This window comes from Callorhinchus milii, unplaced genomic scaffold (genome assembly GCF_018977255.1).
Source record: "Callorhinchus milii isolate IMCB2004 unplaced genomic scaffold, IMCB_Cmil_1.0 Scaffold17, whole genome shotgun sequence".
Taxonomy (NCBI): domain Eukaryota; kingdom Metazoa; phylum Chordata; class Chondrichthyes; order Chimaeriformes; family Callorhinchidae; genus Callorhinchus; species Callorhinchus milii.
Window position 1 is genome coordinate 13,645,224 of NW_024704758.1, and position 17,729 is coordinate 13,662,952.

The following is a 17,729-nucleotide window of genomic DNA, read 5'->3' on the forward strand; positions in this document are numbered from 1 at the left end:
TGTATTATCCTATGTCAATGTACTAGATTTAATGATGATTACTTTATTGCTCGTGATTTATCATTGTTATAAGCTTTATCGCAAACAATGCAGAGGTCTTATAACTGTAAAACCATATTTGAGATAAATTGTGTTGGATAAACAAAACGTTAAGCCACCTGTTGATTTCCGTACACCAAAAGCAAGCAATCTCAAAGTGTGAACTGAAATATCTGGAGCTGATTCCTTGGGGGGGTCTGAGAATGATTTTGTTGTGTACCTGGTGGATTTCCTGCCATCCATTCTCATCCTTGCAACCAATTGAGGCGTGTTCATGGAGCAGCAGTTCACAGCAATAAGGGTCTCCTCCTACCATCGCAGTGTGATAAAGTGCAGTCAGGCCTCGACAGTCTTTATAATCTGCAGAAGCTCCCAGTTCCAGGAAAGTCTAAAATACAGTAAAACACACCGGATACATTTCCATATACAAGTGCGTCAACTGCTTGGTTTGCAATTTAATATTTAAAAAATGGTTCGTCCCACCATTCCAGGCCCAGATTTTATTTTCATTCTCATTCTGGCTTTATTTACAACAACTCACATTTGTATCATATAGCGTCTTTCACATCGGGAGGGCGTTCCAAGGCACTGGACAGTCAGGGATTTGGCACCGAGTAGGGGGTTGGGATCAGGAGGGGTGGAGGGCAGCGAGGGTAGGGGTAGGAGGGTGACCCAGTCGAAGAGGAGAGTCTTGAGACAGGTCTTGAAGGAGGTAAGGGAGGGGGCGAGGCGGAGGGACTGTGGGATGGAATTCCAGAGGGTGGGGGCAAAGGGGCTAATGGTGAGGCGGGGGACGCGAAGCAGGCTGAAGCCTATTCTCGTGGTTTATAATGTTATCTGAACACCATCATCAAATCATCACTTCTCTCTCTCTTTCTCTCTATTAATTAGTTCTATCTATTATATCCCGATCACTTTTTTGTGTTTCCTTTTAATGAGTTTCAGATTGAATTTGTCTTTCCTCGGACAGCAACGACAAAAAATAAAACTCCGGTTTAACGGACCCAGTTGCGTAACAAAATGTCTTTGTTCAGTAGATTTGACAGGAATTGATGTGCGTCTCACTATATTTTCACATTTTGTTCCAGTGAGCACACCCACAGGGGGAAAGTATTGAACCATACCATGAGTGCAGTTTGATTCCTCGCCCTCGCTGCTTTGTGTACAGCTGTTACGCCGTCCTTGGCTCTGAAGTCCAAATGTGCGCCCCCATTTCTGAGAGCTTTGATGACCTCCACTGAGCTGTCCAGCTGAGCGGCTAATGTCAGCGGAGTTTCTACAAAGAAGAAATTACCATAATTAATGATCACGTCTGCAAGGCACTGAAACCTGCATAAAGGTGGTGTCACACCGAGGGCTTTCAACAACCAGCCACGAAAACAGATGGCTGCTTAATTAAGCGCCGATGTTTATTTGTAAGGACCGAATAAGATAATAAATAATTAGCAATCTGGTTAAAGATGAGGTTACAGACTAGGAAATTGAAATGAAGTAACAAAAAACATATTCAAAGGACATTCCAGGCAACCAGACAACGTTATAACATTATACGTTGCTAAAAATAGACAGACTTGACATGTATTGTGTTGTTCTATTTATTAACTTGTACTGGCAGTAACTATAGGCAGAGAAAACTTAATTAAAGGCAAGCTCCGAGTCTTTAAAATAATTTAACATCTGGCGTCATTCACTTCATGGCAGTTTGTGGGATATTGCAAACTGACTGCCACGTTCATCCACAAAACACACAGTCACTCCACTTGACAGTGTATCTTGAGAAGCGCTTTGAGACATCCTCCTGATGTGAAAGGCGGTATAAGAAGTGTAAAGATTATTAATATTATTATAATTTACAAGGTGCAGGGTCCGTGCAGTAGCCCTTCAAAGGAGAGGTTTTTTTAAAGCAACAAACGGAGAAAAAGATGGAACAGGGCACTTTTAGGGGTTCAGGAGAACCGTTGATCAGGTGAGGGTTTATTTTCCATTTCTTTAGTCAAACGAAATGCGCAAAAAGCTGGAAGTTGCATTTACTAGGATCAGCCAGTGTGTGTCGTCTAAACTTAGATGGACTGCATATATTTACCTAAACTCAAAATTGGGTGAACTTTCATTTTTTTTAGTTCTTGTCACTGATTTGGGAAAATCAATGCGAAAGCAACGTATCATGCAATGCGGGGAATGCACTGATGCCCCCAAAGAGAAAACAAGTCAAGCCATTCATTTGTTTCCGCTCAATAAGAATGCTTGGAATTATAACTTACACAAGACAGCAACTGATATTTGGAACGTACTATAGAAATAGTACACTTTCTTACTGTCATGTGGTCATTGCTCATTGGAGAAATTTCACATGAGCATTCTTTTTTTCTTCTCTGACTAAACTAAAATAAAACAGGAGTAGGCAGTACATCTGCCAATGGGGGCAGTTATTAGCAAGAAACCTGCCTGAAACCCATGCGTCACTTGTAAAATAAATAAAATATAGAATTGCTGGCACTTGCCTCTCGAGATTAGTTGCAATTTGGCCGTCTCCATTTTCTTGTTACTGTATGGCTGGAGGAGACATTAAAACTACAGTATAATGTTGTGCTTATAATGCCATTTGAACATTAGCTTCATGGAGCTAATGTTAGCTGGTGGCTAAGGAGCCTCTGTTGTAACTTAATTTGAATAAATCCTCATAATACAATCATCTCCGGGTTAAATTGCATAGACTGTGTTTGAGGAATCTTCACCAGAGGCTTATTAATAAGTTTTAGTATTGTCCTACTATCTTGACAACCCCAGACACAGATGACACTAGCATGAGCGCAGCCAGGTTTTTAATACAGAAAGGATAGCTGTAGTCAGTGCTCATATCATCTTGACAACTTCAATTTACAGGTGCTAGACCAGAAATAGTCTCTTTCATTACTTATCACTGGCTGTCATCTATTCTTCAACTGGACTTCTAACACTCCACCTGACCTACACGTTATTTGCTGGAGGTGAATATATTTACTCGTCCTTACCACAATGCCCCATTTGTATTGTTTGTTTGATTACAGGTAAAATAGCGTTTATGCCAGATGCGTTAAAATGTCACCTTGTAGCAAAGCTGGTGCTAGAAACCTACCTCTCTGCTCCAGAGGAGAAGAACTGGTTTGTTGAGACCCGAATGGAGCAAAGCAGCAAAATGAAAGGCCTGAAGAATTAACTTTTCGTACTTGTAATATTTTACGTGAGAAAGCTGTAGTTATTGTTCCTCTGATCATTCCTCTCTAAATATAGTATATTGTCCTAGATTCTTTTCCTCTTTCCTGATTATTCACTGCCATTTTAAAACTTATCACACTGGCTCTGATAACATTATTTTTCTGAGGAACTTAACAACATAACAACAACATCTTGCATTTATATAGCTCCCTTCACGTGGGGTAGCATCCTGAAGCGCTTGACAGTGAGCCGGGGGGGGAAAGAGGGGTGAGGTGACTGTAAACATGATCAAAAAGGAAGGTCTTGAGGTGGGATTTGTAACGATATGTTGTACTGTGAAAACTTTGTTGAAGGTGATACACTAAGTCAGCACTTTTCTGAGTCGTTGGATCCGTGAAACTTTTTCCCCTTAAGAGATATTAAAAAATTGCTTTGAATGGCAAAAGTTCCCAGTCCAGTGTATAAAATAGACAGCGATGCCCCAAAGTGTGTTCAGAATCCTATTGACTGTAGTTATAATGTAGCTCGGGTTTTATTGCTGTCTCATCTTCTGCCAAATAACATTGAAAATACTGTAACTTAACTTGGATTCTATTGTAAGTAGAAGAGGCGGGGGGTGGGGGGGGGGGGAGAGAAAGCAAATTCTGTGCTTCAATAATACAAGAGATTGGAATTTCAAACAGAAGGTGAGAAAATCTGTAGTGTTATTGATCGTAGGAACAGGAGGAGGCCATTCAGCCCTTCGAGTCTGTTCCGCCATTCAATTAGATTGTGGCTGATCTGTACCTCAACTGACCCTTTCAATTCCAATTTCCCTCTTTCTCCCCGTATCCCTTATTCCCCTGACCTACCAAAACCCTATCAACCTCATTCTTGAAGGTGTGGATGGATCCAGTATCCATGGCCTTTTGGGGGAGAGAATTCCAGATTTCTACCACCCTTTGAGAGAAAAAAATGCTTCCTAATTTCACTCTTAAGTGGCTTGGTTCTAATTTTAAGACTATGCCCTTATCGTTATAAAAATAATACACTTTTTGTGTGTAACATAATTATTAAACTCGATAAGAAGTTTTGAGCATTGCAAGATTTAAAGCCCAATAAATAGGAAAATCATTTGTCTCAGATGCTTTCATTTTCCTTTAAAGTAAATGTTTTGGGTTGATCGCTTGTTTGTGAGCACTGGGGAATAGAATTTGATGCAGTTTGCTTTTTTTGGCACTCAAACGCACAGTTGGCATCAAATATTGCCACAGCAAACAGTATGGGCCAGACACACAATAGGTCTGTTTGCCAGCACTCGCTGGCTGAGCTCACACATTAAGAATGCTCCCCTTGGACAAGAAACCAAAATGTCAGAAGTCAACCAGCAAATTCTTTAGACGCTCAAACTAACTTATGCGATGAAACTCTGCAAAAGCAGGGCCAATCTTTCTTCAAATACTTGTTCCTCTGGCAGAAGGCACAGTTGGCAAAGCGTGAGGGGCATCAGTTGGAAGAAGAGTTTATATAAACCGTAGCATCTTTTTGAACCCTCAACAGAATCAGAATTGCACGGAAATTGTTTCTCTTCAAGAAATGCACTTTTAAGGTAGATGGCACAGTGCATTGGTGCTCCAATGAGATACTGTGCAAACAACAGTAGGATGTGGCAGTAAGCCACACTTATCATTCTACCTGTTGCCATCAAATACAGGGGGAATAATAAGTTTTGCTCTTTCACCTACTTTGCAAAGGGCAGGCAGCTGTTTTGCCACAGAGAGAAGCAAAGACAATTGGAGATGACACATGAAAAATGTGCTCTCACTAAAGACTTGAGTATAACTGGTATAAGCAGAAACCATGAGGGAGAGAGAAATCAAATAGTGTTACTAAAGTTGTGGGAGGAAATGACATTTTTTTTTAAAAAAAACTAAAAACTGCTCCAAATATTAGTTTTACTTCATTGGAATATTTTTTTTAAAAAAAACAGACACAATCTGTCTTGTAAAAAGACACTGCGATTAGCAGAACAGCTCTCATCTCATAAGCAAATATGTACATAGAGAAAACTCGAGTACAAAGCACATAACCCACAGAAAAACGTCGTGCATTAAAATCGACTGAAAGTTTTAACTTTCAAACCGAATGCTATTTGAAACTAATGCACACATTTTTTTTGCTGGTAAGTATTCGCTTGCTACGGAGATGAAAAGCAAACTGATCCAGGTGGCAAGCAAGGCTGCTCTTAAACTGGCCACAGGGTGGTGTAACTCATTCACCGATTTTCCTTCCTTTCTCTTGGGAATAGCCTAACCTGCATTCGCTGCTTATATCAAGACGTTACAGACAAGCTGACATCCTGCTACGCACACTTGTGTGTGTTAGAAACACTTAGCGCTAGACATTGGATCGTGTCACAACAAAGCCACTTCTAATAGACTGTGGTGCGTATGATCTTTTTTAAAAAAAGGTTTATTTCAAGTGCATAGTATTGCATTGTTCCCGTGCTGTCCGTTATCTGAAGTTAATAAGCACCGGCTGACTGCACTCACTTGATTAATCATTTTAATAATTCTGTACAATCTCAGATGTGGCATTAAAAAAGGAAGCTGAGGCATTCATGCGTATCGACATACCTCCATTCTCTGCGTCATAATAATTAGGGTCCAGTCCTCTATCCAATAGTTTAGTGATTTTCTCAATTGAACGATGCTGAATGTAATCCAAAAATTTCCTAAGGTTGGCCTGTAATAAGGAAAATATATTGGTGTAAGTTTGCCTTGGGCGTCGCCCCTTTGTGTCAGTCGGTCTCAGCAACATTTAAATCCAAACCAAATAAGGTTTATTATTACAATTACAGTCTTCAAAATAAGAAGCAATTAAATAGATTGGAGGATATTTCCTAGTACCGTACCCCTTGATAACATTTCTTCATTATAAGGGAAAGGAAAGGTTTTCTTTGCTTCAGGCATTTTTGTTTGCTGTGCTTAGTCAAAGGGACCTTCACAAGATGCTTACTGGTAACCTGCTGAACTCCACTTAATCACATTTCAGCAGAGCAATAAGAAAGTAATACCCGAAGCAAATGTTTGATTAGTTCCTTTTGAGATTTTACAGGCCACCATTTAACTCAACGAATCTAGTTAAAGTACTTTAATGGATATATTAAGGTTTCTTATTTATATGAGCAGTTTTACAGTACCATGTTTTGCAGAACCAATACATGTCTCCCGCAGAGTAATGGGATATTATTTATGGGCATTAAAACAAAAGAGTTCCTGATCTCAACTATACCGTTCTTGGGAGGCACAGGCCAGGAGATGATATGTTTAGGCCAGTACACCCTGCATTTTAACACATATTAAAACCCAAAGTTATCACCAATTTGCATCTGTTTTCATTTTGTTCCAAGTGATTGTTATTGATTCAACACAGTTATGTAAAAAAAATTGTAAAGCAATGTTAAAGGTCATTTGGAAACAAACCAGGGCTTGGAATAGTATGCATTTAAACACAAAGCAATAAATATATATATTTTTTAAATTTGGTGGTGAAAAATGCCTGACAATATACTTGGGTTTCCACCTGCCCTCTTGCATCAAATACCACTAGTCTTGGCATGCACATCTGGCAACAGTTTAATCTTTCAGATAATATTAGAAGGTGTGAACCAGATTGAACACCTTATACATTCCAATTTGTTTAAATCTGTATATGAGTGATGGTCATATGAATATGAATTATACAATTGCCGGGGATGTTATATTTATTGCAGAAATTTGGACTTTATTACGATCATAATAAATAATCCAGTTGTGTTTTCTTTTTAAGTAAACTGTAGATACTTTGCTCATAAGCAATAAATAGAAAACAAAACAAATAGTTTAACAACAGATAGTTCCTGATGTTTCTGAACACCCTACTGGATTTATAACGGTACTGTATTTACTTTCACCATGTAATGTTAATTATCAAAATGCGCTTACCTTTGTATGCACCTTTGCAAGTTGCTTTTCATCAATGTTGCCTTGCCTGTAGACTCTTTTCTTGTAAGAAAACTGAAAATGGATTCAAAAAGTATGTTTCCCGATTGAACGTTTTGCTTTTCACAAACATTTACAAAGGATTTGACCTGAGTTATTGATGGCTGAATAGACTGTCCTTTTACTACACAGCAGGATTGAAATTCTTAGATCTCTTCAGTTAAAATCATCTCCGTATTGCTGTAAGCAATTTAAAATCGTTCGAGCAAAATGAAAAAAGAACTTAATTATTGAGCTCAAAACAATCAAGTGCAAATGACTGCGTTTAGTGGTTAAAAGGATACTATTACAGTTTATCCATACACCATGTATAGATTTGTTCAAATTTGATTAGTGAACTGCTGACAGAACTCCCTTGGTACCCCCAGTGGGTAAAAGGTATTGCCTGATGCAGCATTGAGACAATATATCCCAAAATATTGTAGTTTCGATCTCTGCTCTGTTGGTCATCTCAGCTGGACAGCACTTGTAGTGCATTAGAAACATTGAAGAGACCTCCTGCTCAAATTCAAGGGCACAGGGAGGTGGACTAATTAATGAGTATGAGATTACGTTTATTTCAAGTTGTTTCCTCCCCCCCACCGCCCCCCCCATTCTTCATCATATTGCCAATGTTATCTCGCAGTGTTGCTTAATTTAGTCATTCAAAGTTGTACCCATTAGTGGGTTGGCCCCATGGCAAAAATAGTAATAGTAATCCTTGCATTTGGTACAGCGCCTTATCACGTCTTCAAGACATCTCGAAGCACTTCACAGAATGTACTGCAAAGTGAATTGACTGGATGTTTTGTGGGCGAAACACGGCAGCCAATTGCACACAGCAGTGTCCCACAATCCACATGTAATTTTTTTAATGTATCGAGTGACTAAATAAATCTGTCGATGAACGAAAATACAACGGCCCTCCTACAATCATGTGGCAGATAATGTCGTTACCTCTAGCGAGGCAACGCCCTTGTTTATTGGCTGAGGGTATTCTTTGAGCAGTCTTTCCTCATCCAGGAACTTTCCATCTCTTCCATTGCTTGCTGGTTGGAACAGGCCATAATTCAGCACGTCTTTCAAACTCTGATTCAGAGTACACAGGACACGTTGCTTGGCCACCCACACGGTAGCATCAGGATTAAATCTCATGCATTTCTGTCAAAGATTACAAAATAAAATTCATAGCCAGCCTGTGATGCGATTGCAATTAATTCAGCGTTTTCGTACTTTGTGGGGAAATCGTTACTTAGCTTTGGACCACAGGAGTTGACTAAATGTATAACAATGTTTTTATCAATAGGTTTCACATGGTATAATATAAATATGACATTTTTAGTCACTCGTGATAAAGGTTATCCAGGTATACTGACTTGCAAGTGAAATGAGAATATACACATTCCTATTAATGCACCAGGAAGGGGAATTAAAACATATAATTGATTCTCATCAATAGAAAAACTCAATGGCACATTAATCTCACCATTCCGACGTTTGCAATTTACGAACATTCTTTCGGTGATGAGTAGGTTGAATCGCAAATTCTTATTGAGCTTATTCCTACCGTTTGCTGCAAGTCAGGAATGATGATCCTGATGACCAATGTATTGTTCTGTATGTCATCCATCTTGGCACAGGGCGTCTCTGCTGTTGCTTTGATAGTGTCATAGATTGTTTCTTCCTTTGAGCTGTCAGATTCAGATTCAACAGAATAATCAGAAATGCTTTGTGCCATTTCATCTTCACTTGACGTTGGACTTCGAGGCATGCTGTGCTTATCTTATACTGCCGAGCTACCAAGGGAATAAAACAAAATGAACAATGATATAATCTTCTTATCACAAAAAAACGTATACAGAAATGCTATATTGCATAAAATAGAAAATATGAAAGGAGAATGGTCAGGTATGGGAAACACTTGTTTATTTTTGGGTGAAAAGGAGGGTTGAATTCATCATGGAAAAGAGTAACACACTACTGAAACACCCCACGAGTGAGAAAGGGCCAGGCACTCGTAGATAAAGTATATAAACTGTTAGGTGTAGAGTGAAGCGCTCTGTAGCCCATCCAGCAGTGTTGTGGACAAGTACTTTCACTTTAAAATACTTCCATTCTTTATGACTCGTAAATTAAGTGTTTTATAAAATCTCTAACCTGTTGAAAGAAGGAATTTAAAGCACTGCACTGCCCCCACCCCCCACCGAGACTGACATTTTCCGTAAGTGGAAACACTGACAAGTGTTCAGTTGACATCTACCTTGGGATCACCTCAATTGACTAATCACAAATCAATATCTTTTGGGTTCCTAATAGGCACAGATAACTTTCGACCTAATGCAGTACTGGTTAAGTACTGCTGCACAGTATTAATTATTAATTCTCCTCCTGGCATTAGATCTCTAAGTATAGTTTGACAGCCAGTAATAGAAAAGTACCGTAAACTAAATGTACTCCTCGTTATACATTTCTGCTTTTAGAATTTGGTCTTTGAATGCAAACGATGACTTGGCCTCGTCATTATTTATGATTTGCAATTCAGTGTTAAGTCTTTTGCTGCAGAATTATAAATACAAATTAGTCCCCTTTTTTGTGATAAGCAAGTGTATTATTATCCATCATGTGTCAGGCAATAATTCGCAAAGGACGATCAAGATACTGGACCACATTGCCATTGTAGTTGTGCTCAAAACTCTGGAAGTTATGTCAAAACTGTTCAGAGCTCTTGTCAGACAACTGGTGCACTCCACTGTTCTTTTTGTTATGACACAACAGGGCCATCAAGGGAGTTTGCAGGACCCAAATGAATCTTTCCCTGTGTTTGAGGGATCAGCTAATGAGGAACCATTGGATAAGACCGGAGTAAAAAGGAACATATAACCAGAGATCTTAGAGAGGTATATGAGATAGTTCATGAGATGGAGAACGTACATCCAAGACTAACTTGACGGTAAGAAGATAGCAGAGTTAAATGAAGTATTTGAGGGTAAAGTTAGCTAAATGTGAGAATATTTCAGAGAATGTATGGTTTAGTGTCTTTAGAGGAGGCTACAAAGTGCACAGTGAACTGCGTAAGATAATACTGACGAGCAATCCTTCAGCAACTTCCATTCTACACCCTCATCAGAAATGAGCAACTTTTCCCACCGGTGAGCAATAATGTACCAAGATGGGAATATTTCATCCATGGGCCGATACAGGTTTTGTGGAATATTAAAGTTGCCAACATTGCAACCAGATAGCAGCTTCTTGCGCTGGAAAAGGTAGCAGCTTCTTATGGTCACTATGGTTTCCAAGAGCTTTCTTTAGCATCATTTCGAGTACCTCTGGCCCTTCGTAACTGCAGTGAATTAAAGGTGAACACAATACTCCACGTGTAGGCTTACCAGTAGTTATAGAATGTTGATCTAACTTCCTTATGGTCCGTTTGCATATCCACTTATGTATTAGCAATTCTATTTCATAAGCAAATACGCCCAAGGTTTTTTTTAAAAAAGGTTTTGTGATCATAAAATCAAAACAATTCTGTACATTCCAGAAGACTGGTCACTGTGAGTGATCAGATCCATCACTTAAATAATTAGTTGAACTGATGGTCTTAATTCCCAAACTCACACCAAGTGAATGTCTCACACTTGTGTCAATTCAGCCAAAAATCCAGGTTTCCGTTCAACTTCCTTCTTCCCACGTGGCAAGGAATACTTGGAAACATCCCGCTCACCATAATATAGACATGACTTACAAGTACACAAACGGCTCCAGGGTATATGATACAAACATAAGACCCGGATATGATTATCCTACTAGCAATTTACCAGTAATGATACAATATTGTATGCTGGTCTCTTAAGGTTTTATGAAATGTTGACTCTTCCATTTAGTGCTGTTATGGATTTGAACATGATGTAACTTACAATGCTTCAGATATGTGCTAGAAAACATGTTTTAAAAGGACATGATGGTACTTTATAACAATTGATGTTTGGTTTAATTTCCTACCAAAACAGCTGTTCATCAGATGGAAATCATCTGTTTGTCTGTTCAAATCTAAAGTTAATCTCGAAGATGACACTCTATTTCCATATGTTATAATTATGCAAGGTAACATCTGTGAATATTTTTTGTAAGATCACTGTCCCTACATTTGAAGTACAAGCTCTCATAGAAAGACAATTTGCCTTTCATTTCAATGGAAACATACAAAAATCTTTTATTTCAGCGGAAGCTTTTCTTTGCATTTGTCCAAAATGCTCTATGAACACGATTTTAACAGTGCAGATGCATACAATTGTGCACAAATATTTGTGCTTGAAGCAAAATCAATCACTATTTGTTTTAAAAAACCTCAGCAAACAAGTCAATATAAAACAATATTGTGATTTAACTAACTAAGATAGTTGTGTATTTGTAATTCACCATTATCTGATTTATAGGCTGACTGCCAAAGTAATAGCTTTCACCTTCCTCGGAGAAGCATATTGATAAATGGATTAAATATTGTTCACAAGATCTTATTTCCAAAAGTATGAACATAAAAAAATCTACAAAGAGAGAAACTAGAAAAAAAATCTTACACTGTTAAGATTTAATAACTGCTACTCCAGTGTATATGTGAAAAGAAGTACTCTCAGATTTCTATAGATATTTGCAGTGGTGACTATAGGTATGAATTGGCACACCTACACTTCAATATTTGTAAAATTTAAATGTGGAAGGAAATAAATAATATTTACACAGCTAAGCTCACAAGCAGAAATGAATGATTGGTGTTAAACAATGCTGACGAAAATTGACGTTCCAATTGTTTGGAGCATATATACCTAAGACTTGTAATCACACCGACAAACACAAACTGGTGTGCTTCTAAAGGGAATTCACTAGTTTCCACTAGACATTCCCATTGTAGGTTTGACAGGATAGGAAATAAATTGCTTGAGGCAAATGAATATAGCATTTGATATAGTGCTTTAATATGTTGAAGTCTCAAAGCGCTTCAAACGATTTTACTGTGAAGTGTAGTGATGTGGTACTACATATACAATGCATCCATTAAGACCCATCTTATCAGGTTGTCATAAGACAACTGTTTGTCTGACATTACTCATATGCTGATTTTCAAACATCTTGTGAGCATTAAATAAACAGGAAAGTCAGTATTTTTTTTAATACCAGGATACCAATCTAAAAATGTCAATCATCTCATAACAGTGCTTGCCAAATACTGCTGTGACTCTGGTTTGTTTCTCGTTGACTCACTGAAACATTATCCTAATTACACAGGAGTAAATTATTTAAGGGTAGTGAATTTTAGCTAGAAAAGCTCTAGGTAGGATTGGCTGAAAAGTATACAACTAGAAAAATAGAACTAGACAAAATTATTTGAGACTATTTCAGAGAAATGCTAGATTCATGAGAGCAAAGCAAAACCTGAACCACACCAAAGTCACCTAAAGACCAAACAGAAATATTTTTTTAAGAATGAAGGAACCAAAAAGTCAAGACATTCAAAAGACCCTCAAGGATAACTAGTATTTATAAAGGGACAAGAATACAACAGGACCCGAGGAGATTGCAGACAACAGCAACATAAATTCCAAAGTGTTTCAACAATATATAAGCATTTCTAAACCTTAGAAAGTAGAGTTAAAAAATAAATCTAACAACGAGAGGAAAAGGGGCCAATTTTAATTTAACCTTTTGACCAGTATTGAGATCAATATGCAGCGCTATTTCTCTGTGCAATCTTTTGACATCTACTTCTATTAACAGATCAGATTTTGTCAATCAAATTGAATTAGAGGTTAAACCCATTTGCATTTTTTAAAGCTTTCGAATGGCTGCAAAACCTTGCATTGAGCCATTGACAATCAATCCAATTTACACTGCAATTTTAAAGCCAAATCACAATATGAAAAGTGCCATAAGAATCAGAATTAAACAGAAGTTCTGCTGAATCCACCTGATTAAGGTGATCTCAACACAATTCAGAGAGGATCATATTGGAGCCCAGGTGCTAAGGCCAACTTAAGAAGGATTATTCAGTAGGATTTCTGCTTCCAATATAAATGTAGTAATGCTATCAATGCTATCTGTCTAATCTGATTAGATCTTCCTGTATGCTTAAATGTAGAGTATGGCACAATATGAGTTCCTCAGGTATATCAAAAACACCTTTCACTGCATTCTCTATACTCTTCAAAAGGCAGACAGTACATAATCAGCATTTGTACACACATCTATTTGGATGTTGCCTGGTATCCCACTGTCATGACCTCATAGCAATCTCATTATATGTCCTCAATTTGTGCAAGAACTCATTGACCCATACCTACCACAACTGCAAAGCCTTCTTTCCTCCAAAGTCTACAGCGCCAATATCTTTCAAACATTCCAGGCCAAACAATCAACTAATCCCTTTCCACATAGCATCAGATGTTTGAGGTCTGGGGCTCCACCATCAGTTGCCATCTGCACCCTCGTGTTGTGTCCCAATTTTGCCTCTGAACAGAGCAGCAGCGAGGTCTAAGACACTCATTTGGTCTGTGTCAATCCTTTCTGTAATAGAATCATTCCCCAATTCTGGCATGATTATCGCAATTTTCATAGCCCTAATAGCTAATTTCACATTTAACACTCTGTTTGCTATATTATTGCTCTCATTCCTCAGTAGCTGCAGCGGCTTTGCATACATCATTTTGGAATCCCAGTTTTGTTTTATGTGAATGTACATTCTGTGCCAATATTAAGGCTTCTCTTCTGAACCTTCTGCCACGTGGTGCAAATTGCAGAGAAAGCCACCAGGCTGACTTAACAGCCTTCAAAGGACGATGGAGGCTATTTTCCCAATAGAAACATTTCCTGCTGTCGCTCCATGACCTTGTGCACAAAGACTTCAAGGGTGTTGTTTCCAATCCGTTCTTATCACTGACATTGTTGCCCACAGCCCTCTGTGGCAGTCTCAGTTGCCCAGTTCCTGAGCCAGGTGGGTCTGCAGAGTTTCAGGGCACTGCTGATGACAGCACAGCCGAGCCTGGCTCATCTGCAGGAATTGGAAGGGTAGACTCGTCACTGGGGACAGGGACTCTTCCCACTCAGCTCCTGTTAACTCTGCAAGCCAAGGCCCTAACAGGTAGGCGATCCTTGCTGGACAATCAGCAGGAAAGCTTGACAGGCAGTGCTCTCAACGGCAAGCAATGTGGTTTTAGCTGGTTGGAAATCAGCAGTTCCCCAAAGCAAACCCCAACTTTGCTTCGCCAACCTGCACCTAATACTTTCCGGAATTAGGTAAGCAGGATGCATCCCTCCAGGGACAACCCAACATCCCAACAAATATCTCTGAAATTTCTATGTGTCGGTGGGATGCACGGAACTCTCAGTTTGGTTTGGATACGCTTTATGGTGATTGGATTCCGCACGTGTCAAACACCCGACTGATCAAAACAAATTATGGTCCACAATTCTACATTTCACAGCTGCATTTTCAGGCACTGTATTTTATAGGAGTCAAGTAGCTTTTTAGATGTGCCGGGAACATGCAATTCCCATCATGGCAGATGCCAGATATCCTCTGTATACTACATTAACATGCTCCTTTATTCATCATCATTATCTTAGATTTGAAAATTCTTTTAAGAGGAACTTTTTTTCCCCAAAGTTTCGAGAACAAAAGAACTTCAGACAGTATTTTAGCATATGGCAAATTCTATGTAAGGAATAAAAATAGCTCTGATGAAAGGGCACTCGCTGTGTCTCATTTTCTCAGAGGAATCCCAGAGTTTGCATTATACATCAGACGCTGACTGAAGGAGCTGAGTAAATCAGCGTAATTCACCAAACATCAACTTTTAAATTCACAGCTGGATAACTAATACATGCCACTATTTGTAGAAAGTATTGTATTGTATGTTTGCAAAACAGAATCACTTCATAATTTTATTTCAAGAGTTTGCCTCTTGCAAATTTGGAAGACTGCACTTGATGCAGATTAAGAAAAGCTTTCCCTTGTGTCAATTGCAATTTAAATAATTGAGAAGACAACCACTTCAGAGAATGAATCATCTTACAGGGTTTAATATTTCATTAAAATCCATACAACCATTTTTTTTCTTCTAGTTTATGTTATTCCTTAACCGCACCCTGTTCAGAATGCAGAAAACTAATCACGACAGTGATGAACAGAGAAGTTGTCACTAAAATATATCATACACATCTCACATATGTTATCAGTGTGTGTATGACACAAGGCGATTATGTACACAACTCTGGCTTTACTTTGAAATCTTTTACTATGGTTACCCGATTTGTCAACTGGGTTGCTTTTGGTGTTTGATATCTTATTTGTTGTGAGTATTTTTGCCCAGGTGTTAGCTTATGGATTTCTGAGTCCAGCCCTGCTTCGTTCATGTACATTCATTATTTCATTATGTAAAATGATGTATAATTCTCTACAATGTGACTTCATGCTTTAGTAGTGCATTTTCCTCCTGTTGCTCCTAGCAAAACTAATGTCTGACCAAAACTCAAGGATTCTCTTTATGTTAGTTAAACTGTTCAGCTTAACTATGACTACATCTGACAGTCCATTAGATGCCTTAACTCATGATAAATTAAAACATGCAATCCAATAAACTACACATCAGCACTTGACAGTAATAAAGGTAGCTATTCCTATTTATAGCCTAAATACTCTTAACATATGCACAGAGAATAATTTGCCTGAGATACTTTAAGTCTATTTGGATTTAAGATGATGAAGTCTAAGAATGCAGCTCTTTTAATCTAATCACTATTGATAAACAAGTATAACGATGACATTAGCTTACAATATAATGATGTGGGACGACAGAAATTAGAGGAAATTAGCACAAATTCATTTATCAATATGAAATCTATCTTGGAGGGGAAATATCTTTATATTGATATTAATTTATATTCCTATGACTACTTTCAGTCTCGAGAAAATGCTTCGGGGATTTATTCCAATATAAACTGTACTATAAATGGGTAAAACCAATCTTGTGTTAATTCAAATCATTTATGGGAGGATCACTAAATACAGTGTACTGTTTGTGGTCACTATTACTTAGCTAACATGGAATTTTTTTTAACAAACTAAGTTATACAGCATGACAATAGACCAATAGACTGACAGTCTTATAGGAACAACATCTAGCTTTTGCCTTCATGCCAACGTATTGTAAACTGATTTTCCATTTAACCAAAACTAAAAACAAAGTATTACTGAGGCTTGGATAAATCCAGGACAAATAACCAATCCATTTGACCTACCTGCATCCACTTTATCGCACATACCATTGCTGGGAAAGGTTTAGTAATCAAAATGTAAGTTACCAAACTACACTTCAAAACATGTTGACTCAGCAATCACTCAAGTGCCCAGAGCTATAAGAAAGAAAGAATTGTACTGTTGGAACTTGCCTGTGACACGCTGACAAAAACAGCACAAGAAGATCGTGGGAAAAAAATAGCAAAGACACCACCAAAGACACCAAAGAGTCCTTTTTATTTGTCCCTGTGAGATGTTAAAGGAGTCTCAGTTCTCTTTGAAAGCTTATTTTCATTAGTCCCTGTATTAGAAGCTTTGACAACGAAGAATAAGAATCCATAAGAATGGGGAGGTAGAAAATTGACCGAAATAAAAGTTTTCTGAAATGAGAAATTCGGCCTGGAGTTAATTTAACTCAAAAAGTTTTTTTTTTCTTCAACGTACCCTGGAAAAGTTGACTATTTCAACACTGGAAAAAATAATTGATGAAGGAAATATATCCAGGTTTTGTATTCTATATCACCTTCGCCCACTTGTCTCATCAATCGAAAATGACTGATAACCTTGCTCTATGTTCTTCTTTGTTGTTCACCCACAGGAAATCACATCTGAACTCAACTTGTGCAATTCTATGTTTGCTTTACATCAACAAAGAGCACCGTTCTCGTGAAACATGCTTGATCAATGTGGTTTGAACACACGCTGTAACGTAATAAGGAAAATCGCAATGGAACTCATTATTGTATTCATCATTGGGATTTTTATAACAAAAAATTTGCGCGGTTCCCCTTCCCCCAGAAACAAACCCAAGTTTGTTAAACGTGTTCCACTGTAGACAATGCGCTGGTCGGCTCACTGGTCCAGTGTCCTGTACTACCAACCATTACTTCAAGGACTGGAAGTTGTGAACTCCTGAAATTGTAACGACTGTAACTTAACCTTAGATTGTGATCTGTTGGTATTGACTAAGTCGCTATATTGTCAGGTACAGTAACAAAACACAGCAATAATCAGTGAGCACACCTGCCATTTTCAGGGCTGGTGGTGTGAATCCACGGTGGCTTGTACAATGCTGATGTCGCACTCAATTAGGTCAACACTCAATTACCACCAAAACCCTGAACCGTCTTCCAGTCATACCCTTTGTTTCTCCTCTCGCTCCAAAGGCTCAACTTATTTTGGGAACAGATTTTCCCTGCTTTCTAAAT

General features: G+C 38.3%; 1 protein-coding gene across 1 annotated transcript in view; it reads right to left on the reverse strand.

The window, feature by feature from the left end:
- shank2b (SH3 and multiple ankyrin repeat domains 2b) overlaps nucleotides 1-17,729 on the reverse strand; it is a 177,051-nt gene that overhangs the window by 132,404 nt on the left and 26,918 nt on the right. The window contains 6 exon segments of the mRNA XM_007887749.2: nucleotides 260-427; nucleotides 1,164-1,315; nucleotides 5,850-5,958; nucleotides 7,200-7,271; nucleotides 8,193-8,396; nucleotides 8,803-9,031. Of these exon segments, the coding sequence (XP_007885940.2) occupies nucleotides 260-427; nucleotides 1,164-1,315; nucleotides 5,850-5,958; nucleotides 7,200-7,271; nucleotides 8,193-8,396; nucleotides 8,803-9,006 (909 nt within the window). The 5' untranslated portion in view covers nucleotides 9,007-9,031.